This window comes from Pogoniulus pusillus, chromosome Z, assembly GCF_015220805.1.
Source record: "Pogoniulus pusillus isolate bPogPus1 chromosome Z, bPogPus1.pri, whole genome shotgun sequence".
Taxonomy (NCBI): domain Eukaryota; kingdom Metazoa; phylum Chordata; class Aves; order Piciformes; family Lybiidae; genus Pogoniulus; species Pogoniulus pusillus.
The window spans coordinates 93,705,250-93,732,066 of NC_087309.1; the positions used below are offsets into that span (position 1 = coordinate 93,705,250).

At 41.4% G+C, this 26,817-nt stretch overlaps 1 protein-coding gene across 1 annotated transcript in view; it reads right to left on the reverse strand.

Annotated features, from left to right (window-relative positions):
* Positions 1-26,817, reverse strand: part of GRAMD2B (GRAM domain containing 2B) — a 71,500-nt gene that overhangs the window by 36,793 nt on the left and 7,890 nt on the right. Inside the window, exons 2-5 of the mRNA XM_064139996.1 lie at positions 10,778-10,900; positions 9,550-9,637; positions 9,199-9,265; positions 8,682-8,785 (exon numbers count right to left, since the gene is read on the reverse strand). Coding sequence (XP_063996066.1) covers positions 8,682-8,785; positions 9,199-9,265; positions 9,550-9,637; positions 10,778-10,900 — 382 coding nt within the window. The remainder of the gene's footprint in view (positions 1-8,681; positions 8,786-9,198; positions 9,266-9,549; positions 9,638-10,777; positions 10,901-26,817) is intronic.

Consider the following 26,817-nt stretch of genomic DNA (forward strand, 5'->3'; position numbering starts at 1 on the left):
AGAGATCATCCAGTCCAACCTATGTCCCAGTTCTATCTAGTCAACTAGACCATGGCACTAAGTGCCTCATCCAGGCTTTTCTTGAACACCTTCAGGGATGGTGACTCCTCCACCTTCATGGGCAGCCTATTCCACTGGCAAATCACTCTCTCTGTGAAGAACTTCCTCCTAACATCCAGCCTAGACGTCCCCTGGCACAACTTCACACTGTGCCCCCTTGTTCTACTGCTGGTTGCCTGGGAGAAGAGACCAACCCCCACCTGGCTACAGCCTCCCTTCAGGTAGTTGCAGACAGCAATGAGGTCACCCCTGAGCCTCCTCTTATCCAGCCTAAACAATGCCAAGGCAATGTAATAACTCAAACACTGTTTTACCATAAGACTGGAATTATTGTAGGGCTATAGGTTGGGATTGTGTATCAAGAAATGGCCACTGAAGTGATATATGAAATTCCCACTACTGCAAAGAAACTTGTTTGTAACTAACGGATTGTAGAAAAGGGCCTTCAAGTAAGGAATATTTTTAGGTCTAATAATAATTGTGTTTTCTGGTTGTTTATTACCTCTCTTTACTACTATCATTAAATGAAGTTTCACAGTTCAGGGATCCGATAAATAGGAAAGGGTTGGTTTGATGCTGAATACATTTGAGAAAGAAACACAAATCAATAAATGGAAAAAGAAGAGGGGAGGATTGTGATAAATAAGAGCATGATTTGTGTTGGGAGGAAACAAAGTGGCTGAGAGATGTGCCTCAGTTTACCAGGGAGAAGCATAGGTAACAGTCTCTGCTGAAAGATGACCGAAATTGGCCAGCCATAGTTTGAATGACAGCCTAGACTGTGCAGAAGATCAGGAGAGCCAAGTGCCCCCGAGCAAGCTGCATTACTGCCACTAGCAATTACAGCTACTGAAAGTGAGTAAGCTGCTCCTAACTTGAGCACCCATTTACATAGACCTCACCGCAGTTTGTATGGTGAGGGAGAGCAGGTTAACGCCAAGCCACAAGACGTCATGTCTGCTTGCACACCTGAGAACGTCCAAGCCTCGAGTCCTGGGAGGACAATGTCTGCCTGAGAATGGACTAAGACCAGGTGAAGAGGACAGGCAAGCACCAGACCTTGCGAGAGTCCTGGGAAAACTAAAAGTGGTTACAATACCAATGACAGCACCCCTCCAAGTGTTTTAGGTACTGTCTGGGCTATAATGCAGTCCTGGAAATCCAGAGATACTAATTTGTGAGTAAATATTCTAGAAAGTCTCTTCGTAATAAGTTCTATGCTTTGTGAAGTTCTCTCTACTTTATGTGCTTTAGCAGAAAGGAGCCTCTTGAGTCACCCCAGAGGGCAAGTAGCGTATTGCACCAAAAGAATGTCTTTCCAAAAGCTTAGTTTGTATTTGCTAGTTTTGCTAGATGGTTTGAAATTTGTTTAACACTTTGTTTGTCTGTAGATTTACACAAGGGGGTAGAGTCGGCACAACTGAACATCTAAGCTGTAAATATTGTCATTAAATTCTAGACAATAATTTGATATTAATAAATATCATAATAAAAATATTAAAATTAATTTTTGTGACATCTACGACACTCAGTTCCAGGCCTGGGTCCAAGAATCTGAATCTGTCTGTCATCTTTTCTACTGATTTTTTTTAACATGTTGACTATTTACCCTGCCTTTTAAAAACAGGTAATTTAACAGGTCCTGCACTATACCTTTTCTTCTTAAACTGGATCTTGCACAAAGTTTTTGCAACACTTTTCAAAACATGTTTTACTGGGAGTGGGGAGCAGCTACGATGTGTTTCACAGGAAAAACAAAGAATCTTCAGGCAGTCAGAACTGAAATCTTCCTAACTTAAAAAATCCAAAGAAACAAGAACAAAAAAAAAAAAAACCCAGAAAAAAAAACAACAAACGAAACAACAAGCTGAACTGAGACTGAAGCAAAAGACTTTTCAACTGAAATCCTCATAATAGTAATGATTAAAAAAATCAGCATAGAAGTTTTCTTATTGGTTCAGTTCACCTCAAAGAACTCTAAATCAGAGATGTTAATGGCATTCTACTGCATGCTATTTTAATGGATAACATTACTGTAATCAAGACTAAAGTGTACTTAAGTGGGATTAAGTACTTCCTTATAACACTGTTATCCCAGCATTAGACTAGAATAGTAAAATCACTGCAATGTACTTTGTTTCTAAGCAGAGTAATAATTATTACTCTGGTTTACCTACAGGCAACTTGGAAAGGAATTGAAATACACAAGATAATGCTTAGCTCATGAAAGACTCAAGGCCAATATATACAGTAAACCCAGAACTACCTGAAAAGGCAGTGACGTTTTGCAAAGCCTATTCAAGCCTGTAGAATCAAGTTTTATTTTTGATTACCCACAAATCTCCTGACTTGCACAGCTATTCCTTCCAAACCTTTCAATAAAAGAAATTCTGGAAGTAGAAGAGCTCAAGTTAAAAACTTTATTAGACTGTGTAGCCCCACTATATTTCCAATACAACATTTAAACACTAAGCTAACTTGTAAAATAAGTTCTAAGTAATACAGGTTGTGTGTCTTGGAAACTTTGTCAGTGTATCTGATGCTAAGAACATTTTGCTTCCTGTTAAGCTTGATTTCCACCTCCATTTATGTTTTCATTATATCCCTGATTTTCCTGCCCTTTTTTGTGTTGATGATAGCACCTAAAACTTCTGCCTGCTATGTGTGACTGTGCAAAGCTTGAAGTGTGTATTGCAAGGCAAGGGAAGACAGCTGGAAGGAACGATCAAGCCTTCCTTTCACTCTTAATTTTTTCTGCAGTGTTTTCTGAAAACAACCTAGAACTAATTTGGAATACCACTACAGCCATATTCAAATGGCTGCCAAATTCAAATACTGCCTACTCTACCCTATCTTGTAACACTGTTTTCATTACATACATATTCCTACATTTAAACCCCTACTGACTATGATATTTTCCCAGCACTACATCATTACCATTCTATATTTTTACCATAAGTATTTCTAATCTACTTGGTAGAGTTTCACTACATTTTTGTATACATTTAGCTTAGTTTTAAGTTACAAAGCTGCCCCACAGTATGAAGTAGTCATATTTGCAAGCAGTGAACAGGAAATTGTTAGTACTGCAGCTTCAGTTCTAATGAAACTAACTGCCAAGGTAGTGGTTACTAATTACGAATGACAGAAGTTGTTAATTTTGATTTCCTTGTTTGTGCCACGTGGCTTTCAGTGACCTATACACTATCTGCATTAGTGTGCTGCTTATGACTAATACAATTCCCTAACTAGGAATCAACAACTCAGTATCTTGGTCCAAGCAGTAAAACATAACCAATAACGTCTTTATTAAAAACACACTGGAATAGAATTAAAAACTGCTTAAAATTATTAACACCTTCTTAGAAGCTGTTTGAAAGGTAGATAGTGTTCCCTCAAAATGGGAACACTACGAAAAGAGACACTGACAACTGCTAGAATTGTTCCAGCACCTAATTCACTAACAAAAGAGCTGAGGGTTTACACAGGATGTTTTTTTGTTCAAGGAAGTACTTGAGAAAGAAGTTGAGGAAATCCTTGCAGCAAACAGAACTGCTTCCTGTGGCCGTTTGAGCTGATCCTCTAGCTCAGACATAGGGGAAAGATGAACATTTTTAAGCCAGAGGAAACTCTGGTGGAGGTCCGTAGTGGTCCTGACATGCAAATCGGTAGTCTGACCCGGGTCTAGGGGCGAAAGACTAATTGAACCATCTAGTAGCTGGTTCCCTTCGAAGTTTCCCTCAGGATAGCTGGCACTTGGCACATGGCAGTTTTACCCGGTTAATGCTATGGTGTCAGCCATAAATACTATGACTGAAGAGATTAAAGATGGCATGAAACAACTCAAGGAGGAATTTAAAACCTCCATATCCCAGTTGGCAAAGGACAGTGAACTTTCTTCTTCACCCTCAGAGTGGGTACATGTCTCGGCCATCAGGGATAGGCGTCCTCCTAGAAGACCAATTCAGCCTAACTCACTAAAAAATAGACAACAGTCACGTGGGTATCTTTGGTTAATCTTACCTGACCAGTTTGGTGAAAATATGGATAAATGGAATGTAAAACCTACCTCACTTCTCCTAAAAAGAGTGAGAGAGTTACAAAGTGAGAAGCCTAAAAGAGTAGTTGCCTCAGTTTCCCCACATGACTCAGATGGTTCTGGCGATGATTCAACTAAAACCATTAAACACTGTGCCAATTGCAATTGTAATGGCCAACATTAGGGAGGCCCTGCCTCTTACCAGGCAGAGGCCAGGGACCAGGGAGACAACAGGATATACTGGAATGTATATGTTAAAGGGCTTGGTACCTTGAAAATTCAGAAATACAGGGCTCTAGTGGACACGGGTGCACAATGCACTTTCATGCCTTCAAACTGTAAAGGAATGGAGTCTATTACTATTTCTGGAATTACAGGAGGCCCTCAAGAATTGACAAGGTTAGAGGCAGAGATGAGTTTGGGAGTGATTGGCAAAGGCATGCCATTGTAACGGGTCCAAATACACCTTGCATCTTGGGAAATGACTTTGAGAGAAGCGCGCTTTAAGGATCCCAAGGGTTTTAAGTGGACCTTTGGGATAGCAACTGTAGAAGCTGTTGGAGATAAACTGAAGTTGTCTGCTAGGCCTGAGCTCTCAGATGAGTCTGCAGTTGTTGGGCAGCATAATGTAGAGGATGTGAAGTTGCCAGTTGTCACTCAAATTGTACACCACAGGCAATATAGAACAAACCGTGACTCTTTGGTACCCATACATGATCTGATTTGTCATCTGGAGCGCCAGGACGTCATTAAAAAGACCCATTCACCTTTCAATAGTCCCATATGGCCTGCGCGAAAGGCAAATGGAGAATGGCGACTTACAGTTGATTTTCGCGGCCTAAATGAAGTGACTCCGCCCATGAGGTCTGCTGTGCCAGACATGTTAGAACTCCAGCATGAGCTGGAATCCAAGGAGGCCAAATGGTATGCAACCACAGATGCTGCTAACGCTTTCTTTTCTATTCCGATAGCAGAAGAATGCAAGCCTCAATTTGCTTTCACTTGGAGGGGGATTCAGTATACATTTAATCGTTTGCCCCAGGGGTGGAAGCACAGTTCAACGATCTGTCATGCAGTGATCCATGATGCATTGGAGAAAGGTGGAGCTCCAGAGCATCTGCAGTTCATTGATGACATCATCGTCTGGGGGAACACGGCACAAGAAGTTTTTTGAGAAAGGTAACAAAATAATTGACATTCTGCTGAAAGCAGGTTTTGCCATAAAGCGAGACAAGGTGAAGGGACCTGCTAGAGAGATTCAATTCTTGGGAATTCGTTGGCAAGATGGTCGCTGTCACATTCCAATGGATGTGATAAACAAAGTTTCTGCCATGGCAAATCCCACAAATAAGAAGGACACATTGTCTTTCTTGGGAACAGTTGGATTTTGGAGGCTGCACATCCCTGGGTACAGCCAAATTGTAAAATCTTTATATGATGTAACTCGAAAGAGGAATAACTTTCAGTGGGGACCTGAACAACAAGCAGTCTTTGATCAGATAAAATAGGAAGTAGTTCATGCAATGGGTTTGGGGCCTGTTCGAACTGGTCCAGACATTAAGAACCTTCTGTCTGTGGCTGTGAGTGATAATGGTCCAACCTGGTGCCTATGGCAGAGAGCCCCAGGAGAAACACGTGGCCGACCACTTGGTTTCTGGAGTAGAGGATATAGAGGGTCAGAAGCAAACTAGACTCCAATGGAGAAAGAGATCCTTGCTGCTTATGAAGGTGTGAAAGCTGCTTCAGAAGTAATAGGAACAGACTCTCAGCTTCTTTTGGCTCCCAGATTACCAGTTTTGAACTGGATGTTTAAGGGAAAGGGGTCATTGCCACATCACGCAACCGATGTTACCTGGTCTAAGTGGATGGCTCTCATAACACAGCGAGCACGCATGGGGAGCCTTGAACAACCTGGCACAGTGGAGATGATCACCAACGGGCCGGAAGGCATAAACTGTATAAATCCTCCAGAGGAGCGAATAAGTCGGGCTGAGGAAGCTCCTCCTTACAGTGATTTGTCTGAAGAAGAAAAGAACTATGCTCTATTTACAGATGGTTCCTGTCGCCTTGTTGGAAACAAGCGAAAATGGAAAGCTGCAGTTTGGAGCCCTATATGAGCAGTGCCTGAAGCAAAAGCTGGAGAAGGTGAGTCGAGACAGTTTGCAGAGGTAAAAGCTATCCAACTTGCTCTTGATGTGGCTGAGCGTGAGAATTGGCCCATGCTTTATTTCTATACTGATTTGTGGATGGTGGCTAATGCCTTATGGGGTTGGCTAAAGGACTGGAAAAGAAATAATTGGCAATGGAAAGGAAAGCCAATTTTGGCTGCTGACTTATGGCAGGACATTGCTACCCATCTAGAGAAAATCCCCGTAAGAGTACGACACATAGACGCTCACATGCCCAAAAGTAAAGCTACTGAGGAACATCAGTACAACCATCAGGCAGATTTGGCTGCCAAGGTGTTTCAAACCGATGTGAATTTTGATTTGGATTAGATTGGGAACATCAAGGTGAACTGTTCTTAGCCCAGTGGGCCCATGATTCCTCAGGACATCAAGGCAGAGATGCTACCTACCAATGGGCACGGGACAGAGCAATCAACATATCCATGGACGCTATAACACAAGTTATACATGACTGTGATATTTGTGCTGCTATTAAGCAAGCCAAGCGTCTGAAGCCCTTGTGGTATGGTGAGCAATGGGCAAAGTACAAATACGGTGAAGCGTGGCAGATTGATTACATCACTCTACCTCGTTCTCGGACTGGAAAGCAATATGTGCTGACCATGGTGGAAGCAAGCACCGGACGGCTGGAAATCTATCCAGATTCCCATGCGACTGAACGTAACACCATTTTGGGCTTGGAAAGACAAATCCTGTGGTGACATGGCACTCCAGAAAGAATTGAATCAGATAATGGTACCCACTTTAAAAATAATCTCATAAAATCTTGGGCCAAAGAGCACGGCATTGAGTGGATCTATCACATCCCCTATTATGCACCCGCCTCAGGCAAAACTGAACGCTACAATGGCTTGCTGAAAACAACTTCAAAGGCAATGGGGGGAGGAACCTTAAAGAACTGGGAGAAACATCTAGCCCAAGCCACTTGGGTAGTGAATAGTAGAGGTTCTACCAACTGAGCTGGCCCAGCTCATTCAGAGGTCTTACAAAAGGTAGAAGGTGACAGGGCTCCTGTCATTCGTGAAAAGAATTTGTTGGGCAAGTCTGTTTGGGTATTCTCCCCTTTGGGGGAGGCTACACCTGTCCGAGGGGTGGTTTCTGCTGAAGGACCTGGTCATACATATTGGGTTATGCAGAAAAACGGTGATATACAATGTGTTCCACAAAAGATTCTGACATTGGCAGAAAGAATGTAGATATGTTGTTATGAGTTCTTTTGCAGATGATTGTGGAGCCCAAAAGCCATGAAGAGCCCACTATCCATGAGCATGAGCCCTGAGAGTGCCAAGAGTCCTGCTCTGTTCCGCTCATTGAAGAAAAACATCTGACTGTTCTAGAAAATAAACATTGAACTAGCCAATGCCTGAGACAGACGGAAATAAGAAGATGAATGACCGAAAATTGAAGAAAGATACTTGAAGCCTGGAAAATGACCATCTACGATACTGATGTTATCCCTAGTTACATAGAATGACTTGATGCTGCAATGGTAAATTATATTAAAGGGGTGGATTGTGGCCGTTTGAGCTCAGACATAGGGGAAGGATGAACATTCTTGATGCTCCAATGAAACTATATTAATTTATCTACTGTTGTCATTTATGTGGCCTATCCCTGGAATGTTCGTCTTTCCCCTATGTCTGAGCTAGAGGATCAGCTCAAACTGCCACACTTCCCAATAAAAGCCCGAAACCAAAGCAGAGTTTACATAAACAAAACCATCCCAAAACCTCCAAATCAACTGGAACACAAACCATTCACCCCAGAGCATTCAAGCCTTAGACGAGCCTTCTCTGCACCAAAAGAGGAAATGATATTATAAAGTAAAATGTTCCTGACTGTTCATGTCCCATTTCTGCTTTTCATATTAGGCTTGCAAGTGAAAATAAAACAATTTTTTTTCTTTCCCTATTATCTGTTTACACAGAACAGGAGTGCTACAATAATCCCTTACAGACCTTTGCCATTAAATTCAGAAGCCAGTTTCAGTTTCTCCCCTTTGCTTGCCTTGGTATGTCTTATACTTCCCTTCCAGTTCCCCAAGTACAGTCTTGCTTCCTTACACTTCTTAGCTTTCACTCTTCCTCTTTTCTATACTTACCACAAGAGTGAGTTTCTGCTGCATGGTGGCAATGCTCTCACTGACGCACGTCAGATCCTACCCTTTAATCTATTTTTTTCAGACAGAAAAACCTTGAGAGACTGGATCTTTAATAACAACAACAGTACTCCAATTCTAGAGTTGACTTCCAGGGATGAACTATGAACAGTGGTTGTATTTGGTAATATTTAGGAGTTTTAGTAGCATTCTAGTCTTGTATAATATGTGAACATGTGATGATGTACAAATTAAGGAACAGCATTACTTTTATGTACACAAAGATTTTACTAACCTTTGTATCTTTGCCAAAAACCTTGGAATGGAAGCAGATCCAGTTTTCAGAAAGGAATAACTTTCCTTGGTACAGAATTTCTTTCTGCAGAGCACACGTAAAGCCTGAAACAAACAGATACTCTATCATATTTAAAACAACCATAACCCAAGCCAACTGTTGTTGGTTTGCCTTTTGTTTTTCTTTCTTTTTTTCTCCAAAGTCATATCTATGCTTTTTGATAAAGATTGCCAATACTTGAAATATTCTCTAACTAATACTGGACAAGCTCAGAGCACTTCACAGGCAGTTGCTCTTCTAAGAAACGTGAAGTGGGCAACAATTCACAAATATGCCCAAGATCTGAAAATTTCAGTATTGAAAGACTAAAAAAACTGCATGTGGATGAAGGGCTCATAGCTCCAGCAGATGGAGTTTAATTTTTTTATATTAAGGTGGTCCCTCTTGCATATCGCTAGTTGGCAGGCAACATTACCTTAGACCCACAGCCAGCAATGATAAAAGGTTTAATACTTACTTTGTTTCAGTGGCTCATCAATGGGAACATCTAGAAATAGCTTATGAAATTGTGCATTTGCCTTCAGCTAAAAAACAAAATGCCACACAAGAAGACACACACTTTATTAGATAGTCTTACAATCAAGTAATTCATTCCACTCCTTGTCCTCCCAACACATTCTCATTGTGCCCACTTATTTTGCAGTAAGTCCTCATTTTTGCCACGTGGTTATTAAGGCCCAGACTAACATACTGATGAAAAAGGAACATATATCCTTATATGACCATGAACTATGATACTGCTCTCATGGTAGCTATGCAATTACTGCTATTGTAGAGAAACAAAAAAAAAGTCTATCCTCTGCCCTACCTGATTTGAAGCATGTTTTTTCCTTTCAGTCTTGGAATCACTCTTGATATCCATTGTCAGGATTGAACTATCTGTGCTGCTCTTTGACCTGAAGATTAAAAAAGGCATTTCACATAATCTTGGCATTAGTTGCCATTAGTCTTGGAAGTTAACAACATGCTATAAAGTATCTCTTTCACAGAGGCCTTCAGATTCAGATTGAAAAACAAAAGGAAAAACAAAAACACAGGACTCCATACTCAGTGGCATGAAGAATACATTGTGCCAAAGATTCAACAAAAAGTTTCCACTACTGTACCTTACACAGCACAAAAAATCTTCTTTACTTTCCTAGACTTGAAAGGATTTCCACTAAAAACTGTAAGGGTGAAAGGAATGGAACTATCACGCTTAATGGAGATACCACTGGATTTAGGAAGGAGTTTGTACAGCATGGTTGATTTAGATAGCAGAGAGACTGCATTTAAAATGCATGTCTCAGGTGCTGTTTCACAGAGGAAAACTCCAAAATACATCTAAACACATATTCATGTGCCTGTGTAAATACAGGTCAAAGTGAAATGCACAGAGACTTAAAGGAAAACCAACAGATGCCAATCTGCCAATCCCTCACCAACACAGTGAATCACATTGCATGCGAGAGGTAAGACTGGAAGAAGTGCTTTGGAGAAAAGAAAAAAGCCATCTCACATATTTCTTCAAATATCTTCTTGAAGATGCTTCAGGAAATACAGTGATGATTTTTTAATCATCTGCCTTTTAATAATCTACCTTGTGACCAAAACCAGTGTCAGGTTGACTGGTGACTTTTGCACTGGCTGCAAAATTTGTATTGAAGCCCACAAAGGATGATTTAATTTTATTTTTGTTTAGAAAGGTTTCAGATGCATTCTCATTTTCCAAAGGAATGATGACTGTTTTTGCAGAGACATTACAATAATTGCAGAGTCCCAAATTAAAACTTTTGTTGCAGTTACACCACAGACAATGAATACCTCCAGTATGTAAGTATGGAAGAGCCCAGGACTCAAACTGCAGCTCATCTGGGCTCTGTCAAATTGACTGGGATGCAGCTAGCAGAGGCATCAAAGACAGCAATGTATTTTTTTCAAGGACAGGAAAACTAAGTCATCCCAAAGTCTGAATTACAACTGTTCTGGCTGCTTCTAATAGCAGAGTTTGTAAGCACTATGATTATATAACCAGGAAAAGTAATCACTGACATTACCTAGCAACATCAATTTTTTTCTGGTCATCAAAATACGACATTTCACTGGAAGGGGTCTGCAGCAGTGCAGTAGGTGACTTTCCTGTCTTCCATTTTTCATCTGGTCCATTTTCTCCATCTGAACTGTGGTGGGGAAGTTAAAGAGAGACAAAAATGTGTATTGTGAGATTCATACCAATGTCAAATGCCACTACAACATGTTGACAATACAACACGTATTAAAGGACAAAATTATTGCAGCTGGCAAATCACTCTCTCTGTAAAGAATTTCCTCCTAATATTCAGTCTACACTTCCCCCGGCACAACTTGAGACTGTGTCCCCTTGTTCTATTGCTGGTTGCCTGGGAGAATAGACCAACACCCACCTGGTTACAAACTCCCTTCAGGTAGTTGCAGACAGCAATGAGGTCACCCCTGAGCCTCCTCTTCTCCAGCCTAAACAATCCCAGCTCCCTCAGCGTCTCCTCATAGGGTTTGTGTTCCAGGCCCCTCACCAGCCTTGTTGCCCTTCTCTGGACATGTTCCAGCACCTCAACATCTCTCTTGAATTCAGGTACCCAGAACTGGACACAGTACTCAAGGTGTGGCCTGACCAGTGCTGAGTACAGGGGAAGAATAACCTCCTTTGTCCTGCCGGACACACTGTTCCTGATACAGGCCAGGATGCCATTGTCTCTCTTGGCCACCTGGGCATGCTGCTGGCTCATCTTCAGCCCATTATCTACCAGCACCCCTAGGTTGCTTTCTTCCTGGCTGTTCTCCAGCCACTCAGTTCCCAGCCTACAGCGCTGCTTGGGGTTGTTGTGGCCAAAGTGCAGAACCCTGCACTCGGCCTTGTTAAATCTTATCCCATTGGCCTGTGCCCACCCATCCAGCCTGTCCAGGTCCCTCTGCAGGACTCTCCTACCTTCCAACAGATCAACACTTGCTCCTAGCTTGGTGTCACCTGCAAACTTGCTGATGCAGGACTCAATCCCCTTGTCCAGATCATCAATAAAGATGTTGAATAAGACTAGGCCCAGCACTGATTCCTGGGGAACACCACTAGTGACTGTCTGCCAGCTGGATGTGGCACCATTCACCACCACTCTCTGGGCTCTGCCATCCAGCCAGTTCTTGATCCAGCATAGAGTGAATCTGTCCAAGCCATGAGCTGCCAGCTTGGCCAGGAGCTTATTGTGGCAGATGGTGTCAAAGGCTTTGCTGAAGTCCAGGCAGACTACATCTACAGCCTTCCCCACATTCACCAGGTGGGTAACCTGATCATAAGAGGAGATCAGGTTGGTCAGGCAGGACCTGGTCCCTTGGCCACCTTGTAGGTGCTTTGTGATGGCACCCAAGAGACCTGTTCCATGACCTTGCCTGGCACTGAGGTCAGGCCGACAGGTCTGTAGCTGTCTCCTTCTTTCGACCCTTCTTGTGGATGGGGATCACACTGGCCAGCTTCCAGCCTTTGGCGACCTCTCCAGTGAGCCAGGACTGTTGGAGTGGCTTGGCCAGCTCAGCTGCCAGCTCTCGCAGCACCCGAGGGTGGATCCCATCTGGTCCCATGGACTTGTGAGGATGCAAGTGGCTCAGCAGGTCCCTTACTTCTTTCTCCTGGATTACAGGGGGACTATACTGGTCCCTGACTCCATCTGCCATCTCAGGAGTCCAGTTGTCCTGGAGACAACCTGTCCCACTATTGAAGATTGAGGCAAAGAAGGTGTTAAGCACCTCTACCTTTTCCTCATCCTTTGTCACTATATTCCCCTCTCTATCTAATAAGGACTGGAGGTTGTCCTTGGTCCTTCTCTTGCCCTTAATTTATTTTATAGAAACATTTTTTATTTTCCTTAACAGCTGTGGCCAGCCTAAGTTCTAAATGGGAAAAGCAGTTGAGGGAGCAGGGGCACAGGTAGTCTTTTCATCTTTACCCTTAGTCACAGGTTGGAATGCAGAGAGGAATAGGAAAGCGTATTTGATAAACAAGTGGCTCAGAGGCTGGTGCCTTCAACAAAACTTTAGATGCTTTGATCTTGGGGAACTTTATGTTGCCACAGGTCTCCAAGCAACAGATGAGGTACAACTGACACAGAGCGGGGAAGGACCCTGGCATATGAGCTGGCTGGGTTTGTTCAGAGGGCTTTAAACTAGAGTGGAAGGGGAGGGGGTTAAACATGATAGCACTAGAGATAAACCAAAGGAACCTGAGGATGGCAGGCCAGAGATAGGGGTAAAAGCAGCAACCCAGATGAAGTGCATGTACACTAATGCATGAAGTATGGGTAACAAATAAGAGGACCTGGAAGCCTTGGTGCCGGAGGAAAACTATGATGTTGTCACCATCACTGAAACGTGGTGGGATAGCTCACATGATTGGAGTGCTGTAATCAATGGCTACAGACTCTTCAGGAGAGACAGGCAAGGGAGAAGAGGTGAAGGAGTGGCTCTGTAGATTAGGGATGCTCTGGATGTCATGGGGGTAGAAATCAAGAATGATCAAGTTGAGTTTTTATGGGTGAGAATTAGGGGGAAGGCCAACAAGACTGATATCCTGGTTGGAGTCTGTTATAGACCACCCAACCAGGAAGAAGAGGTTGACTTATTACTCTTTAAACAACTGGATGCTGCCTCAAGATCTCCTGCCCTTGTTCTTGTGGGCGACTTTAACCTACCAGACACCTGCTGGGACTTTAATACTGCAGGGAAGAGGCAGTCTAGAAGGTTTCTAGAGTGCGTGGAAGACAACTTCTTATCCCAGCTGTTACATGAGCCTACCAGGGGGGCAGCCCTGCTTGACCTGCTGCTCACAAATAGAGAGGGCCTTATAGGGGATGTGGTGGTTGGATGCTGCCTGGGTCCAGTGACCACGAAATTATGGAGTCTTCAATATATGGAGAAACCAAGAGGGGCATCAACAGAACTTCCACACTGGCTTCTGAAGGGCAGACTTCAGCCTATTTAAGGAACTAACTCAGAATGTTCCTTGGGAAAGAGCCCCTAAAAACAAAGGGGTCCAGGAAAGTTGGACATCAAGATAGAACTCCTGAAGGCACAGGAGCAGGCTGTGTCATTGTACCGGATGATGAGCCGACGAGGGAGGCAGACAGACTGGATGGGTAAAGAGCTGCTAAAGGAATTAAAGATTAAAAAGAGAGTGTATCACCTTTGAAAAAGAGGGGAGGTGTCCCAGGAAGAGTTCAAGGAAGTTGCTAGGTTTTGAAGAAAAAAAATTAGAGAGTCTTAATTTATTCACATGACAGGCTGTATCTGAATATTCAATATGTATCCTGAGCTCCAGTACTGGAATTTCATCAGTGAAGAGAGGAAAACTGAAATACTGCAGTGGGTATTTAATCACTCAACACTTTTATCTCTAGCTTCTGATCCAAATAGAAATGTCTTGTTTAGGAAAAATGCATTCCAAGTTCAGTACTCAGATGTGATGACTAATGGAAATTAATTTGACTGGCAGATTGAAATAAAAACATCCTGTGTGAGAGTACCTAGTGTATAACAGATTATTTGTGGCCCTGTGTTGCAACAGGAAAGTGGGTCTCATTCTGCCTCTTCCTCAATCTCTTTGAAAGTCTGTCTGCAGGGTTTTCAAAAGAAAAGGTCCTAATCTAAGTGTGAAAAGGACTGGTTTTGTTTCAGAAAAGCAGCACTGCCACCACAGTGCACTGCCTTTTCACAGCGCATGCCACTGCCTCAGAAACATAGGCTAAGGACCTAGAATCTGAGGGATAAAAGATGTGCCATCAGAGTCTTTCCTTGGCTTCCATTTGCATAAATTTTCTAATAAAACGTTGACTTTAAACATCTACAGGAAAAAGCTGTCATTAATAGCAAGATCTGAATAATGATAATCTATGCTGCCCATTCATTTAATATCTGTTCTGAATGACCCCATTTACAGAATCTTTCCATTATAATGTTTAGTTTCTGCAATTTTTTTAGCAACAACACAGCTACTGCTATGATGAGGGAGTGGTTTACAGTAAACAACTTCTTCTCCTACTAGGATTTAAGTTTTGTTGACAGAGGTTCCCAGGCTAAATTTATCCTCTTTCTTTTATGAAGGGTGTAGAAGATCCACTGTTTTCATTACACTTTGGTGAATAAAATCAGAAGACACACCTCACATCATAATAATTGAGACCTAATGAGGAGATACTCTACCTCAAAGCTAAACTTTGGACACAGGACTTTTGCCTTACTAGTGCAGAGAGTTATTCTCACAGAATCTTATGCTTACACTCTGCAACTATCAAATCCTTCCTCAACACTTAGTAACCTGCACCAACAAAGCACTAAATTGACTCTTCCTAAGTCGTCTTTTGTATATGTAGAAGAGTTAGAGTACCACAGTCAGTAAGGAAGAAACCAGTTGTTCCCCACTAGGAAATCTTGGATCAGCCCTACTTTTCTTTTCAGATGACATAAAAAATAATTAAATTGGCAATTCAAGAGATTCAAGCATAACCTGATCTTTTGTCTGAGAACCTTAAATAAGCAGTTTTATGCTGTTGGAGATTTTAAGCTGAGATAACTGTAAACTCAAGGTCCCCCCCCCAAATATAAAGGAGCTTGCACTCCAAAAGTCTGCAAATCCTGCAAATGTCTTAATCAGTCTTGCAATCTGTTATTTTACTGCTCTCCTGGGCTTTGACGGAGGCCAGAGAATACCAGGCAGGAGTGGGATGAAGAATAGGGTGAAGCAAAACTGGCAAAGTCAATCACAACCACATTTCAAAAGAGGAGCACAACTTGGAAATCCAAGTGAGTAAGATTGTAAAGTGTAGTTGCTTTTGTCTGGAGCTTGACTAGTGTTCTCAACTTCCATGGGCAGCCTGCTGTTCTCACAGGGCAAAGCTAGTGACTGTATCACACTTAGACCTCCATACCAGCAACCTGTTTCAAAAATACCTGAAACAGAAGTTTTGTTGTTCGCTTACATCTCCCTTCAGTCAGATGTTTCACTGCTCTTAAATATATTTACCACTTGCATTCCCCTTTCCCCCATCCATAAATTAATTCCTGCTTCTTAGTTAAACCTATGATCCAGTTCTACCCTGTCTTCTCTGTTAATTACTACTCCTCCTGAATCTTTACTGTCTGAACTCATTCCCTGTAGCTGCTTTCAGATGCTGGAGAGCTTGGGCAACCCAGCACAGTAATTCTGCTGACTGTTGTGGGTGTAAATGCTGAACTATCTCATGCTAGTCTAATCACCTCTCCAGGATCATCTTCTGCATCTGAGAGAATATCCCTTGTGTGCTAGTTTGAAGCAGGCTAGAATATTTTGGTGAGAGAAAGTAGATGATTGGCTATGAAAGGAAAACATGGTTGTGTCTCTTCTCTCACAGTCCCGCTGAGAAGTATGGGAACAAGAAGTAAACATTAGATAACATTCTCCATTTTGTCTCTCACTCTGCTTTTGGCTTTAGACTGAGCAACATCTCATTAACCTCGCTGCCACTAACCTTCCTTCTTAACCTCTTGGCTGCACCTCTATTCTTTATCAGGATTGGGGTAAGGTTGAGAGGGGCAGGGGGAGGTGCAGGGGTGGTTGAGAGCCCCTCCTGGGGACTCAGGTTTCTGGGAGGGGAGCTGTGCTTCTGTATTACTTTTCCTTTGTATATTTCTGTATATAACTGTATATACTGTAAATAGCTGCTTGTGTATTGTGCTAGCTGTAAATAAATAGCTTCATTTATATTCCCAGAGTCCGTCTGACTTAGCTGGGGCATTTTAAAAGTGGGAGGGGGCGGGATAGAAGCCAAACCACCACATCTTTTATTTGGCGACCAACGTGGGGCTAATTCATTTGAGTGACTGTTAATTAATTCTGGGAATCAAAACGAAGCTAGTAACGCAGCTATTGTATTTGGTTGGAGCGTTACTCTGGTCTGGCTTCGTGTTCTTGGCATTTAATTGGATAAAGGCTCAAATTGTTGCTTGTTTTATTGATTTAGCTTATAAGAAGGCTAAAGCTAAAGTTTCAGATGTCTTTTGGTCTGGTAGAGGTGATCACCAACTGGCCGGAAGGCACAGACTGTTCCAAACCTCCAGAGGAGAAAATAACTCCTGCTGAGGAAGCTCCTCCCTATGGTGATCTCTCTGATCAGGAAAAGAACTATGCTTTGTCCACAGATGGTTCCTGTCTTCTTGTTGGGAACAAGTGAAGATGGAAGTCATCAGTCTGGAGTCCTACCAGGAGGGTTACCGAAGCAAGAGATGGAGGAGAATCCAGTCAGTTCGCTGAGGTAAAAGCTGTCCAACTTGCTCTTGATGTGGCTGAACGTGAAAACTGGCCTATCCTTTACCTCTACACCAACTCATGGATGGTAGTCAATGCTCTATGGGGTTGGCTAAAGGACTGGAAAAAGAATGGTTGGCAGAGGAAAGGAAAGCCTATTTGGTGTGCTGATCTATGGCAGGACATTGATGCATGGCTGGAGAGAATTCCAGTGAAGGTGCGGCACATAGATGCACACATGCCTAAGAATAAAGCCAATGAGGAACATCAACATAACCAGAAGGCAGACCAAGCTGCTAAGATTTCTCAAGTTGATACTAACTTAGATTTTGACCTTGATTGGAAACACCAAGGTGAACTGTTGTTAGCTTGGTGGGCCCATGATTCATCTGGACATCAAGGCAGAGATGCAACATACCAATGGGCTCATGATAGGTCAATTGACTTGTCCATGGACGTTATCATCCAAGTCATCTATGACTGTGACATTTGTGCTGCTATTAAGCAGGCTAGGCAAATCAAGCCCTTATGGTATGGTGAGACATGGTGAAAGTACAAGTATGGTGAAGCCTGGCAGATTGACTACATCACTTTACCTCGATCTCGTTCTGGCAAGTAGTATGTGCTGACGATGGTAGAGGCCAGCACCAGATGGCTGGAAACCTATCCAGTTCCACATGCTACTGCACGTAACACCATTCTGTATATAACTGTATATACTGTAAATAGCTACTTGTGTATTGTGCTAGCTGTAAATAAATAGCTTCATTTATATTCCCAGAGTCTGTCTGAGTTAGCTGGCGCATTTTAAAAGTGTGGGGGGGTGGGATAGAAGCCAAACCACCATACCTTGGCACAGCAAGAGTTTCCCTAAAAACACGACAGGTGTGAGGAGACTCACCTGTGTAATACATGCTACTGACAGTAATGTTACTGTTCAACTAGGTACTAACTCCAACTAGTTAATAGGTTTTACTATGTCTATTCTTCAGCCTAGCTCCCATATGCTTTCACAGTGAAAAACGACATAGTGATTTGTCCTCACACATCTGTACTATCGCACCACTAAGCTCCTAGTAGTCATATGAAGTCTCTAGAAGACCTTCTGAAGAATCATACCTATAATCATAGGTATGACCTAAATCCAGTACAATAGTGTTCACTGAGTCACAAGCAAATTACAGTAGTCCTTATATTTCCATATGCAAGTTAGTATTCTTAAATGGTTTGTAAAAAGAGCACAGAAGTCAGCAATCCATGTGTGTGGCACAGTCAACTTGCTAGAGGGCAGGGATGCCATCCAGAAGGACCTGGACAGGCTAGAGAGGTAGGCCCAGGATATCCTCATGACATTTAACAAGATCAAGTGTAAGGTCCTGCACCTGGGTCAGTGCAATCCCAAGCACAGATACAAGCTGGGTGGCTAATGGCTGGAGAGCAGCCCTGAGGAGAAGGACTTGGAGGTCTTGGTTGATGAAAAGCTCAACATGAGCTGGCAATGTGTGCATGTGCAGCCGAGACAGCCAATCATGTCATGGAATGCATCGAGAGAAGGAGGGCAAGGGAGGTGATTCTCCCTCTTTGTTCTCAAGAGACCTCACCTGGAGTACTGTGTGCAATTCTGGATCCCCCAACATAAAAAAAAGGACATCAAACTGTTGGAGTGAGTCCAGAGGAGGGACATGAAGATGATCAGAGGGCTGGAGTACCTCTCCTATGAGGACAGTCTATGAGAGTTGGGGCTTTTCAGCCTGGAGAAGAGAAGGCTTCAAGACGACCTTACTGTAGCCTTCCAGTATCTGAAGAGGGCCTACAGGAAGGCTGGGGAGGGACTATTAACAAGGTTTTGTAATGACAGGACATGGGGTAATGGGTTTAAACAGGAAGAAAGGAGATTTAAACTAGATGCTAGGAGGAAGTTCTTTCCAGTGAGGGTAGTGAAACACTGGAACAAGTTGCCCAAGGAGACTGTGGATGCTTCCTCCTTGGAGGTGTTCAAGGCCAGGTGGTATGAGGCCTTTAGTGACCTGTTCTAGCGGCAGGTGTCCCTGTCTATGTCAGGGGGTTGGAATTAGATGATATTTGAGGTCCCTTCTAACGTAAACCATTGTATGATTCTAAAACCCAAAGAATTAGATGAAGTGCACTCAAGAAATTAAGTGATGATTGGTATAGCTGTTAGCAACAGATGCATGGAAGTGGACTGTATTTGCAAGTATCAGGGCAAAGCATGTAAACTTTGCAACATCAGGATTTAGCATATGTTCAATCTGAAAATTTTATTTTCATATCAGTTTATTTGGTAATTTCACCAAGTCTATTCAAAAAACCAGCTAAAATAAGTGTCTCTAGATTCCAAATAAAGAATGGTTATCAAAAGGGGCATTTTCAAAGCCTGTACTTACTATGGAATTTATCTTGTACCTAAGCAAGTTAAAATAAATTTTAGTTGCAAGCACTCTAAATTTTGCAATAAACATTTATTTTCCTTTTAAATATGGACCAGTAACACTTGTAACTAATTCAAACCTCAGAAGCACTAAAGAAAAATGCTTAATGAGATGTGCTAACAGACCAGAGTTTGCAAAATAAGCCTTAAAGCACAACTGTTGCCTCCAACAACTCCAGCATAGTCTTACCAGACATAAACAATTCTCAGGCATATGCAGGAAATATCAGACACTCCAGAACTACACAGTGGTTACTGTTGTCAATGCCTTGTTACCGCATAAAACTTTTTGTCAATCAGATCCACTCCAAAGGACATCCACGTTACTTGGCCCACATAAGTATAAAAAGTCCAGAAGCCAAAATAAATTTTAACAAATTAGTTCCTCAGTCCACAAACAGTAGATCAATCATGTAGGAGGAAAAAGGCATCTTTAATAAGCAAAGACGGTAGCTACAACTTCAATTGTTTTCAAAACTGCAGCCAAACCAATTATTTCCCTAGGGTTTAGCATGAGTCAACACTGATGCAATATTCTCTTTGTGGATGCAGTATATATATCAAATCATCAAGTTACCTTGGAAGTCTCATTATCCTGCTTTATCTCTTTAATTGCTGTGGCAAAATTAATCTTTTTTTTTTGTATTAGACTATTGTATTTTTGAACAATCAACTGAAAGAGTGTGGAGTAGTTTCTCCCCTCCAGTCCATAACCATGCTTAGTACAACGTAAGTGGAAATACACATCACAAATATGATACTCTGTATCTGTTGGTTCTTTGGGTAACTACTGGACTCATTGGGTAGCTGTTACAAGACCCAAAGGACTTGACAAAAGAATGAAAAACAGTGCAAAAGGCCCAAATACTAAAATATAGTGTTGTTTAAGCTACTCTTACTCCCAGACATGGGTTGGAGTTGGAGAAAGTGGTTATTCTTTCTGAAACGAAAAGCCAAAGAGAGAGGCTCAACATTTCAGGATCCCAAATCAAAATAATGGACTTCAGAAGGCTTACAAGCAGAGGAAATATAGCAGAATTAAGAGAGCTATCCAGGAACCATCCAAGAAGCATGCTGTTAATGTATTTCAAGCAGACTGCAGGTAGTCAGATAAAATGTGCTAATGCTTGAAAGGACACCCTTCAGGTCAAGAAGCCTCCTCCTCAGCACACAATTTCCTTGAATTACCATATCCTGAAGGTGCAATCATCTCGACCTTCCTTTTGCTGGGCTAAAGTCTTCAATCTCCTTTTGGAAGGTACGTCCCATTGTTCCACTCTTTTCTATGCTGCACAAGTCTGGACAAAGCTTTTTTCAGATATGCAATCAGAATCCAGAGTGCTTTCCTGATAAATTTGCTTCCAGACCTTACATAGTTAAATTATTTTACCCCTGGAAGAAAGAAAATACTTTTTTCCCACTAGAAACTCGCTTGCTGTCCTCTTTATAGCAGATTAGAGTGTGTTCTCTTCTAGACAAACTAACAGTGCTCAAGTTGAGGATATTGTCTGCCTCTACAAAACCCGGTCACTCAGAAGCAAAATGCCTCCAGTAGCTACAGCCATGCTCCAGCATTACAAGTCCCTGCCTATAGGAAAAAAACCCACATATCCTAGAAAAAACACACCTCAGAAAAACATTATCATTTAATCTGATTTTATGACCAAATATCAGTTTTACCATGCAAATGGAAAGCCAAACTCTATCACTTTGACTCCAAAAGTATCAAAACAGATAGAAAATTAGCTACAGCTACTCTAATCACAAAGCAGCAAAGGTGGCTGAATAGCTGGTATTGCAGATGCTACAGATATACAGATAACAAATGCATACACTATGGCTAATTCCATATGCTTAGTTTGCAACCTGTACTTAAGGTTAAATGTGAAGAAAGCAGTCAATTCCAACGTACAGTTTTTCTGATATATTTTGTATAACAGATGTACACCCAGGTTACGTGTTTATACCAAAGAGGGAGAACAGAAAAGCACCAGTGAAGGAGCAGAGGTGTGAAATCTTAAACAAAGGAATAGTCAGTTTGTTAATATGACTAGGAAGGAACCAGACTAAGATTAAACTACCTCAGTCTCTTCAAAGAGCAGGCTTTTTGTCTTCTCATGGGATCACAGGCAAACACAGTGCAATGGAGGCTAAGTTATACATCTGCACATAAACCAAATATCATATGTACATAGGTGGGCACACATTCATATATACTATATGTTCCTTTAGGTGCTTCTAGGATGAAGCAGGTTTCCAGGCACAGGGAGTCAGCACTGGAAGTGGAATAAATGCAATTGTTAAAAACAGTGAATCTTATTTTATTTATCAAGGTAATTAATTTCAGAAACACATGTTATAATCTATTTCCTCACTATCTCTTCAAACAGAGTCATTCGTGAGTGGTGTTGCATGTCTGTGCTGCTGTATTTTTATTAAATGGATGAATGAAATTTTAGAGTTAATATGAAAACAGAAACTCCTCAATACTGTTAAGGGCAGAGAAAGCAGGCTTTTTTCCCCCAACTGAATAGGCGTTTCGCACAATAACCAGATCAAATTTCACACTACCTTACCACTTAGACATCAGCAAGATCATTGTGACACTGCAGACGTCATTAGCAAGTATGTAAATTCTCTGCTCTAAATACCATCTATTATTAACTGGCTGTATTCCCTGTCTAATCAAAACCAGACTGCTATCAAGTTCCACAGAAAAACAAACAAACAAACAAACAAAACAACCAAAACAATACAAACAACCAAATCCACAGAAGAATTCCCTGCACTCTGAAACATGAGATACTGTAACAAGGTATTTTATTAAGTTAACACAAGAGCAGGAACACAAGCCATTTAACTCTCCTGTCTTCAACACTCTCCATTTCAGATATCCAGTTCAAAAAGCAAAAGACTTCTCATATGTATCTTCAATCAACTAGACTAGAGTCCCATCATACAGTTGTTAATGGGAGTCTTACCTGGCTGACCAACAACTATTTGTCTGAAAATAGGCACGGTTGACTCTTACACACGAAAAATAATCTTTAGTGATGCATTTCTGGAAAAAAATATTCATCAAGAGACCTTAGAGAAGATACTCATTCATGTGCTTTGGACTGGAGCATGTATTCTTTTCATTCTTCAACTTGAATGGCATTATTTAGGAGGAAAGCTTTTTCTATCTCCTAGTCTTAGCCAAACTTGTCTTCTAACCCTACTAACAGCCTTTAATCAGATCACATTTTTAGCTTCCAGATGTAACAGGAAACAGGAAAGAGGAAAAAATTTCAGATCTACAACTTGTTCAGGGTGCAGAGAAAAGGACAAAAGTACTAAAGTGTCAGATCTAACAAATGTTCTGTTTCAAATTCAATTAAAAAAAATAAAATGCTGCATCTATGCAGCATATATCAATGAGATCTGCTCTTTAACTTGGGCAGAAACAACACAAAACTCTGGAACAACCTTTGCCCATTTGACTTATACAAATTAGGCCTGATCATTAGAATAAAAGCATAAAGACTGCATTATCTGAAGCTACAGGTCTTGTTGACTTTATTCTTTAACTAAGAACTCCAGACCAACGTGCCTCCACATGATAGAAGACTTGGCACCCAGCTTTCCAGCACTGTGTTTATGAAAAAAAAGTTAGAATTAAAATACAAGCACAAACAAATAAGCCCCCTCAAAAAAAAAAAAAAAAAAAAATCCAAATCCAACTAACCAAACAAAAAGACAAAACCCAACCAACCAAAAAAACCCAAACAAACACCCCAAAAAATGACCACAAAGTTGCTGATGTCTGCCTTTTCTTAACAACTGCTACTGAAAATACAAGACAGAGATGATAGCGGGAAGTTTGGGAACATTCTTACCAACATCTTTGTACTTTTTGTGCTGTTTATGGCACTTTTATTAGAAAGAATTACTCAATATGCTGCACACAATGCTTCAACATGCTGTACACAAAGTTTCTTCATTAATCAAAAAATAATTTGTTTCTTAAGACAGATTATACACAAAGACAACAACGTTTGTGTTTGATCATGCAGCACTGACAACATACAAGTCACAAGGATTAATGAATTTCCGTATTTAAAAGGCAACATCAATTGAGAGGGGAAATTCAAAGTAGGTATTTCAAAGGAACTCGTAGTGTAGTACTATCTGTAGATTTCCTAGCAAGAATAATGCACAAAAAAGCCAAAAGCAAATGCATTAACTGAGATGAAACAGGGTAAACTGACACAGTTAGATGTTCCATTTTCATCACATTTTCCATAAGGACAGGTGCAGGTCACAGTGAAATCACTGTGCACCAAGAGTGTAGCAACGATGAACTTCACAGAATTGTGTTTGTAACCTGTGATTTTTCTTACAGACCTGACTAAGCATTCATGGAAAAGACTATGTAGATAACCTAATACAAAAGCTATTATTTCACAATACAAAATACTAGCTTCTAAGAATGGGTCTCACTGACAATGACTGTAACAGTACCTTTGACTGCATTCTGTACATAAGGAACCAATTTCCTTCAGAAATCAGGGAAACAGATTTTCTAACTAGAACCAGATGTGACACATTATGGCCAGATCTCTGCTAGGGACAGCTTGACTTTCTCTTTTCTGTCTCACTAGGATACTGAATCTAAACATTCTCTTTCTTCACCAAATGCCTTTACCTTCGGCCCCATGCTGTCTTTCATGGCAACATCTGCTCTCTCCTATGCTGGTCACAGCTGTCATGGTAGGCCTGATAGGCCCAAAATAGGCTTATACATGTCCTGGCTTGCCCAGGCATGTTTTTCTGCTCTTCCTCCTTCTGTTTTGGGAAAAAGCAACTGCGGGAAAGAAGACAAAAGAACCTCGAGTCACTGAGTCTAAGGACTCTGGCCTGCCCAGACTTGTTTTACATCTTGTGGTAAACAATTTACACGCACTTTGCTTGTGCCTACCTTATGCAAGGCCTACACTTTTCCCAAATTTAGGTAAAACACGACTATGGCTTTACCTAATATGGTCAAGCTTGGATAACTGCCATTCTGATTGGCTACTCTGCATCCAAAGGTCCATTAGTCTCGGCACATATTGATAAAGAAATATGCAGGTAAACACAGTGTGCTCTGCCCTTCTATTTGTCCCTGCTGCTGCTCTCTCATTCCATCCTGCCTGCCCTCTGCAAGGCTTCTGTTGAATCAGGATCAGAGCAACCAGGTCAGAGACTATGCTATAGACTCCCAGCTTCCTGAGAAAAAGAGCCCGGAAAACTCCAAAGCCTCTAACAGCTTTGAGACTGCCGACAGCAACCCCTCCACATGCTTTGGGTACTGTCTGATAACATTTTGTGAGTAAATACTTAAAACCTCTTCTAACTCATTGACTGCCTTCTGCCATAAACAGGATGGAGCTTCCTATGTCCTCTAGTTGGATATGTGGTATAATTGACTGCAAGAATCCTCTCTTCCAGTATAACATTTGCATTTGCCACTTTAAGAAATATGTGTTCTAGTTTTGCCTGTTCCCTTTGTGTATAAATTTCCAAACCATGCATTTTTTGAACCTTTGTGAATAAGTTTTCTGGTGAGTTTTAGTGTTAATAAACCATTTTCACAGTTATTAACAATCTTTGCCTGGACATCAAAATTAATACAGATTATTAATTTTGCATAATAAAAAACAAACAAACAAAAAAATGGCCTTAGACATACTTTAGTTTAGTGGACTTTTGAACTCTAATGTTTCTTCCTTTCCAGAAAAATGCTTAACAAATCTACATGGCTCTTCTTGAACTCAGGTAGCGTAAATGGTAGCTAGCTACAGAATTACATCAAAAGTATTTTGCCTAGGTGGTCTGTCTTTCATAAGCAGTCTAAACCAAGATTCCCAGAACATTAAACGACTGAGGTGCCTACAGGAGTGAATATTCACAGAGGATATGCCTTAAGTATGGTTGATTTTTGAAGGGGCATCAGGAAGTGTTGTTTCTCATAAAGGAACCAGTTTTTTGCTAATCTATTCACAGAGGAAGAACACGGCAGTCTGCCTCTACATTCTATACCTTTGAGTTTACCTGCTGTCTATCTGCAATTTGCACATTACTTCCTGCCACTCTTTCTGGAAGTTTAGAAAAATTCCTCACCTTTGTGGGTTGTTTTTCAAGGATGGAGACTATAAGCAAGTGGTGCATACATTTGGGAAAATATGGGAAGAAAGAGGACTCATAAATACCCAAGGGAAAGGATTGATCCATCAGGAATTGATAACCCTGACATTAAAGGAACTAAGGGGACCAAAGGAGGTTGCTGTAGTACATATAAAGGGCCACCAACAAGGATTTGATTTACGAGTTTGGGGAAACAATAGGGCTGATATAACGGCCCAAAAGGCTGCAGTTCAAGGTGAAGGCAGCCCTTGTGGGACCTATACACTTCACCAAGAACAGGAAATTAACACATTTATGGGGAAAAAGTTTTCAGGGGAAGAGGAGGATAAGATCAAGAAGATGGGAGCAGAGTTTAAAGATGGGAAGTGGCAGCTCCCGGACGGGAGGGAGATTTTGCCCAAGGCATGCAGCCGACAAATTCTTCAAACACTGCATAATCAGACCCACTGGGGAACCAAAGCATGAGGAGAGCAGTTCCTGAAACAGTATGGGTGTGTAGGGATATACGATATAGCAAAACAGATCACACAGGGATGTCTAATCTGTAAAAGGGTAAACAAGGCAGTATTTAAGCAAAAAGCTCGGGAAGGGAGAAAAACAGCATATCGACCATTTGAACGAGTGCAAATAGATTTTACAGAATTACCTAAAGCGGGAAGGATAAAATATTTATTATTTATAGTAGATCACCTAACCCAATGGGTGGAAGCTTACCCAGTAAGCAGAGCAACTGCACATATGGTGGTAAAGGTATTATTGGAAAATATAATACCAAGGTATGGAATAGTGGAACATATTGATTCAGATCAAGGGACACATTTCACTTCAAAAATAATTAGGAAACTATTAGAAATCTTAGGTATTTCGTGGGAATATCACACTCTGTGGCACCCCTAGAGTTCAGGGAAAGTTGAATGAATTATGAGAACATCCAGAAATAGGGGGATGCTAGATCAAACTCCACCTCTGGGGTTTGCAATCCATAAAATTAAACCTGGTGATAAGGTACTGATAAAGACTTGGAAAGAAGAAACTTTGTTAACTATGTGGAAAGGCCCTTTTCTTGTGTTGCTCACCACAGAAACGGCCATCAGAACAGCAGAAGGATGAACACACGCCTCATGAGTAAAAGGACCTGTCCAGGAGTGGCAAGTGACTTTAGACCCAGGAGAAACAAA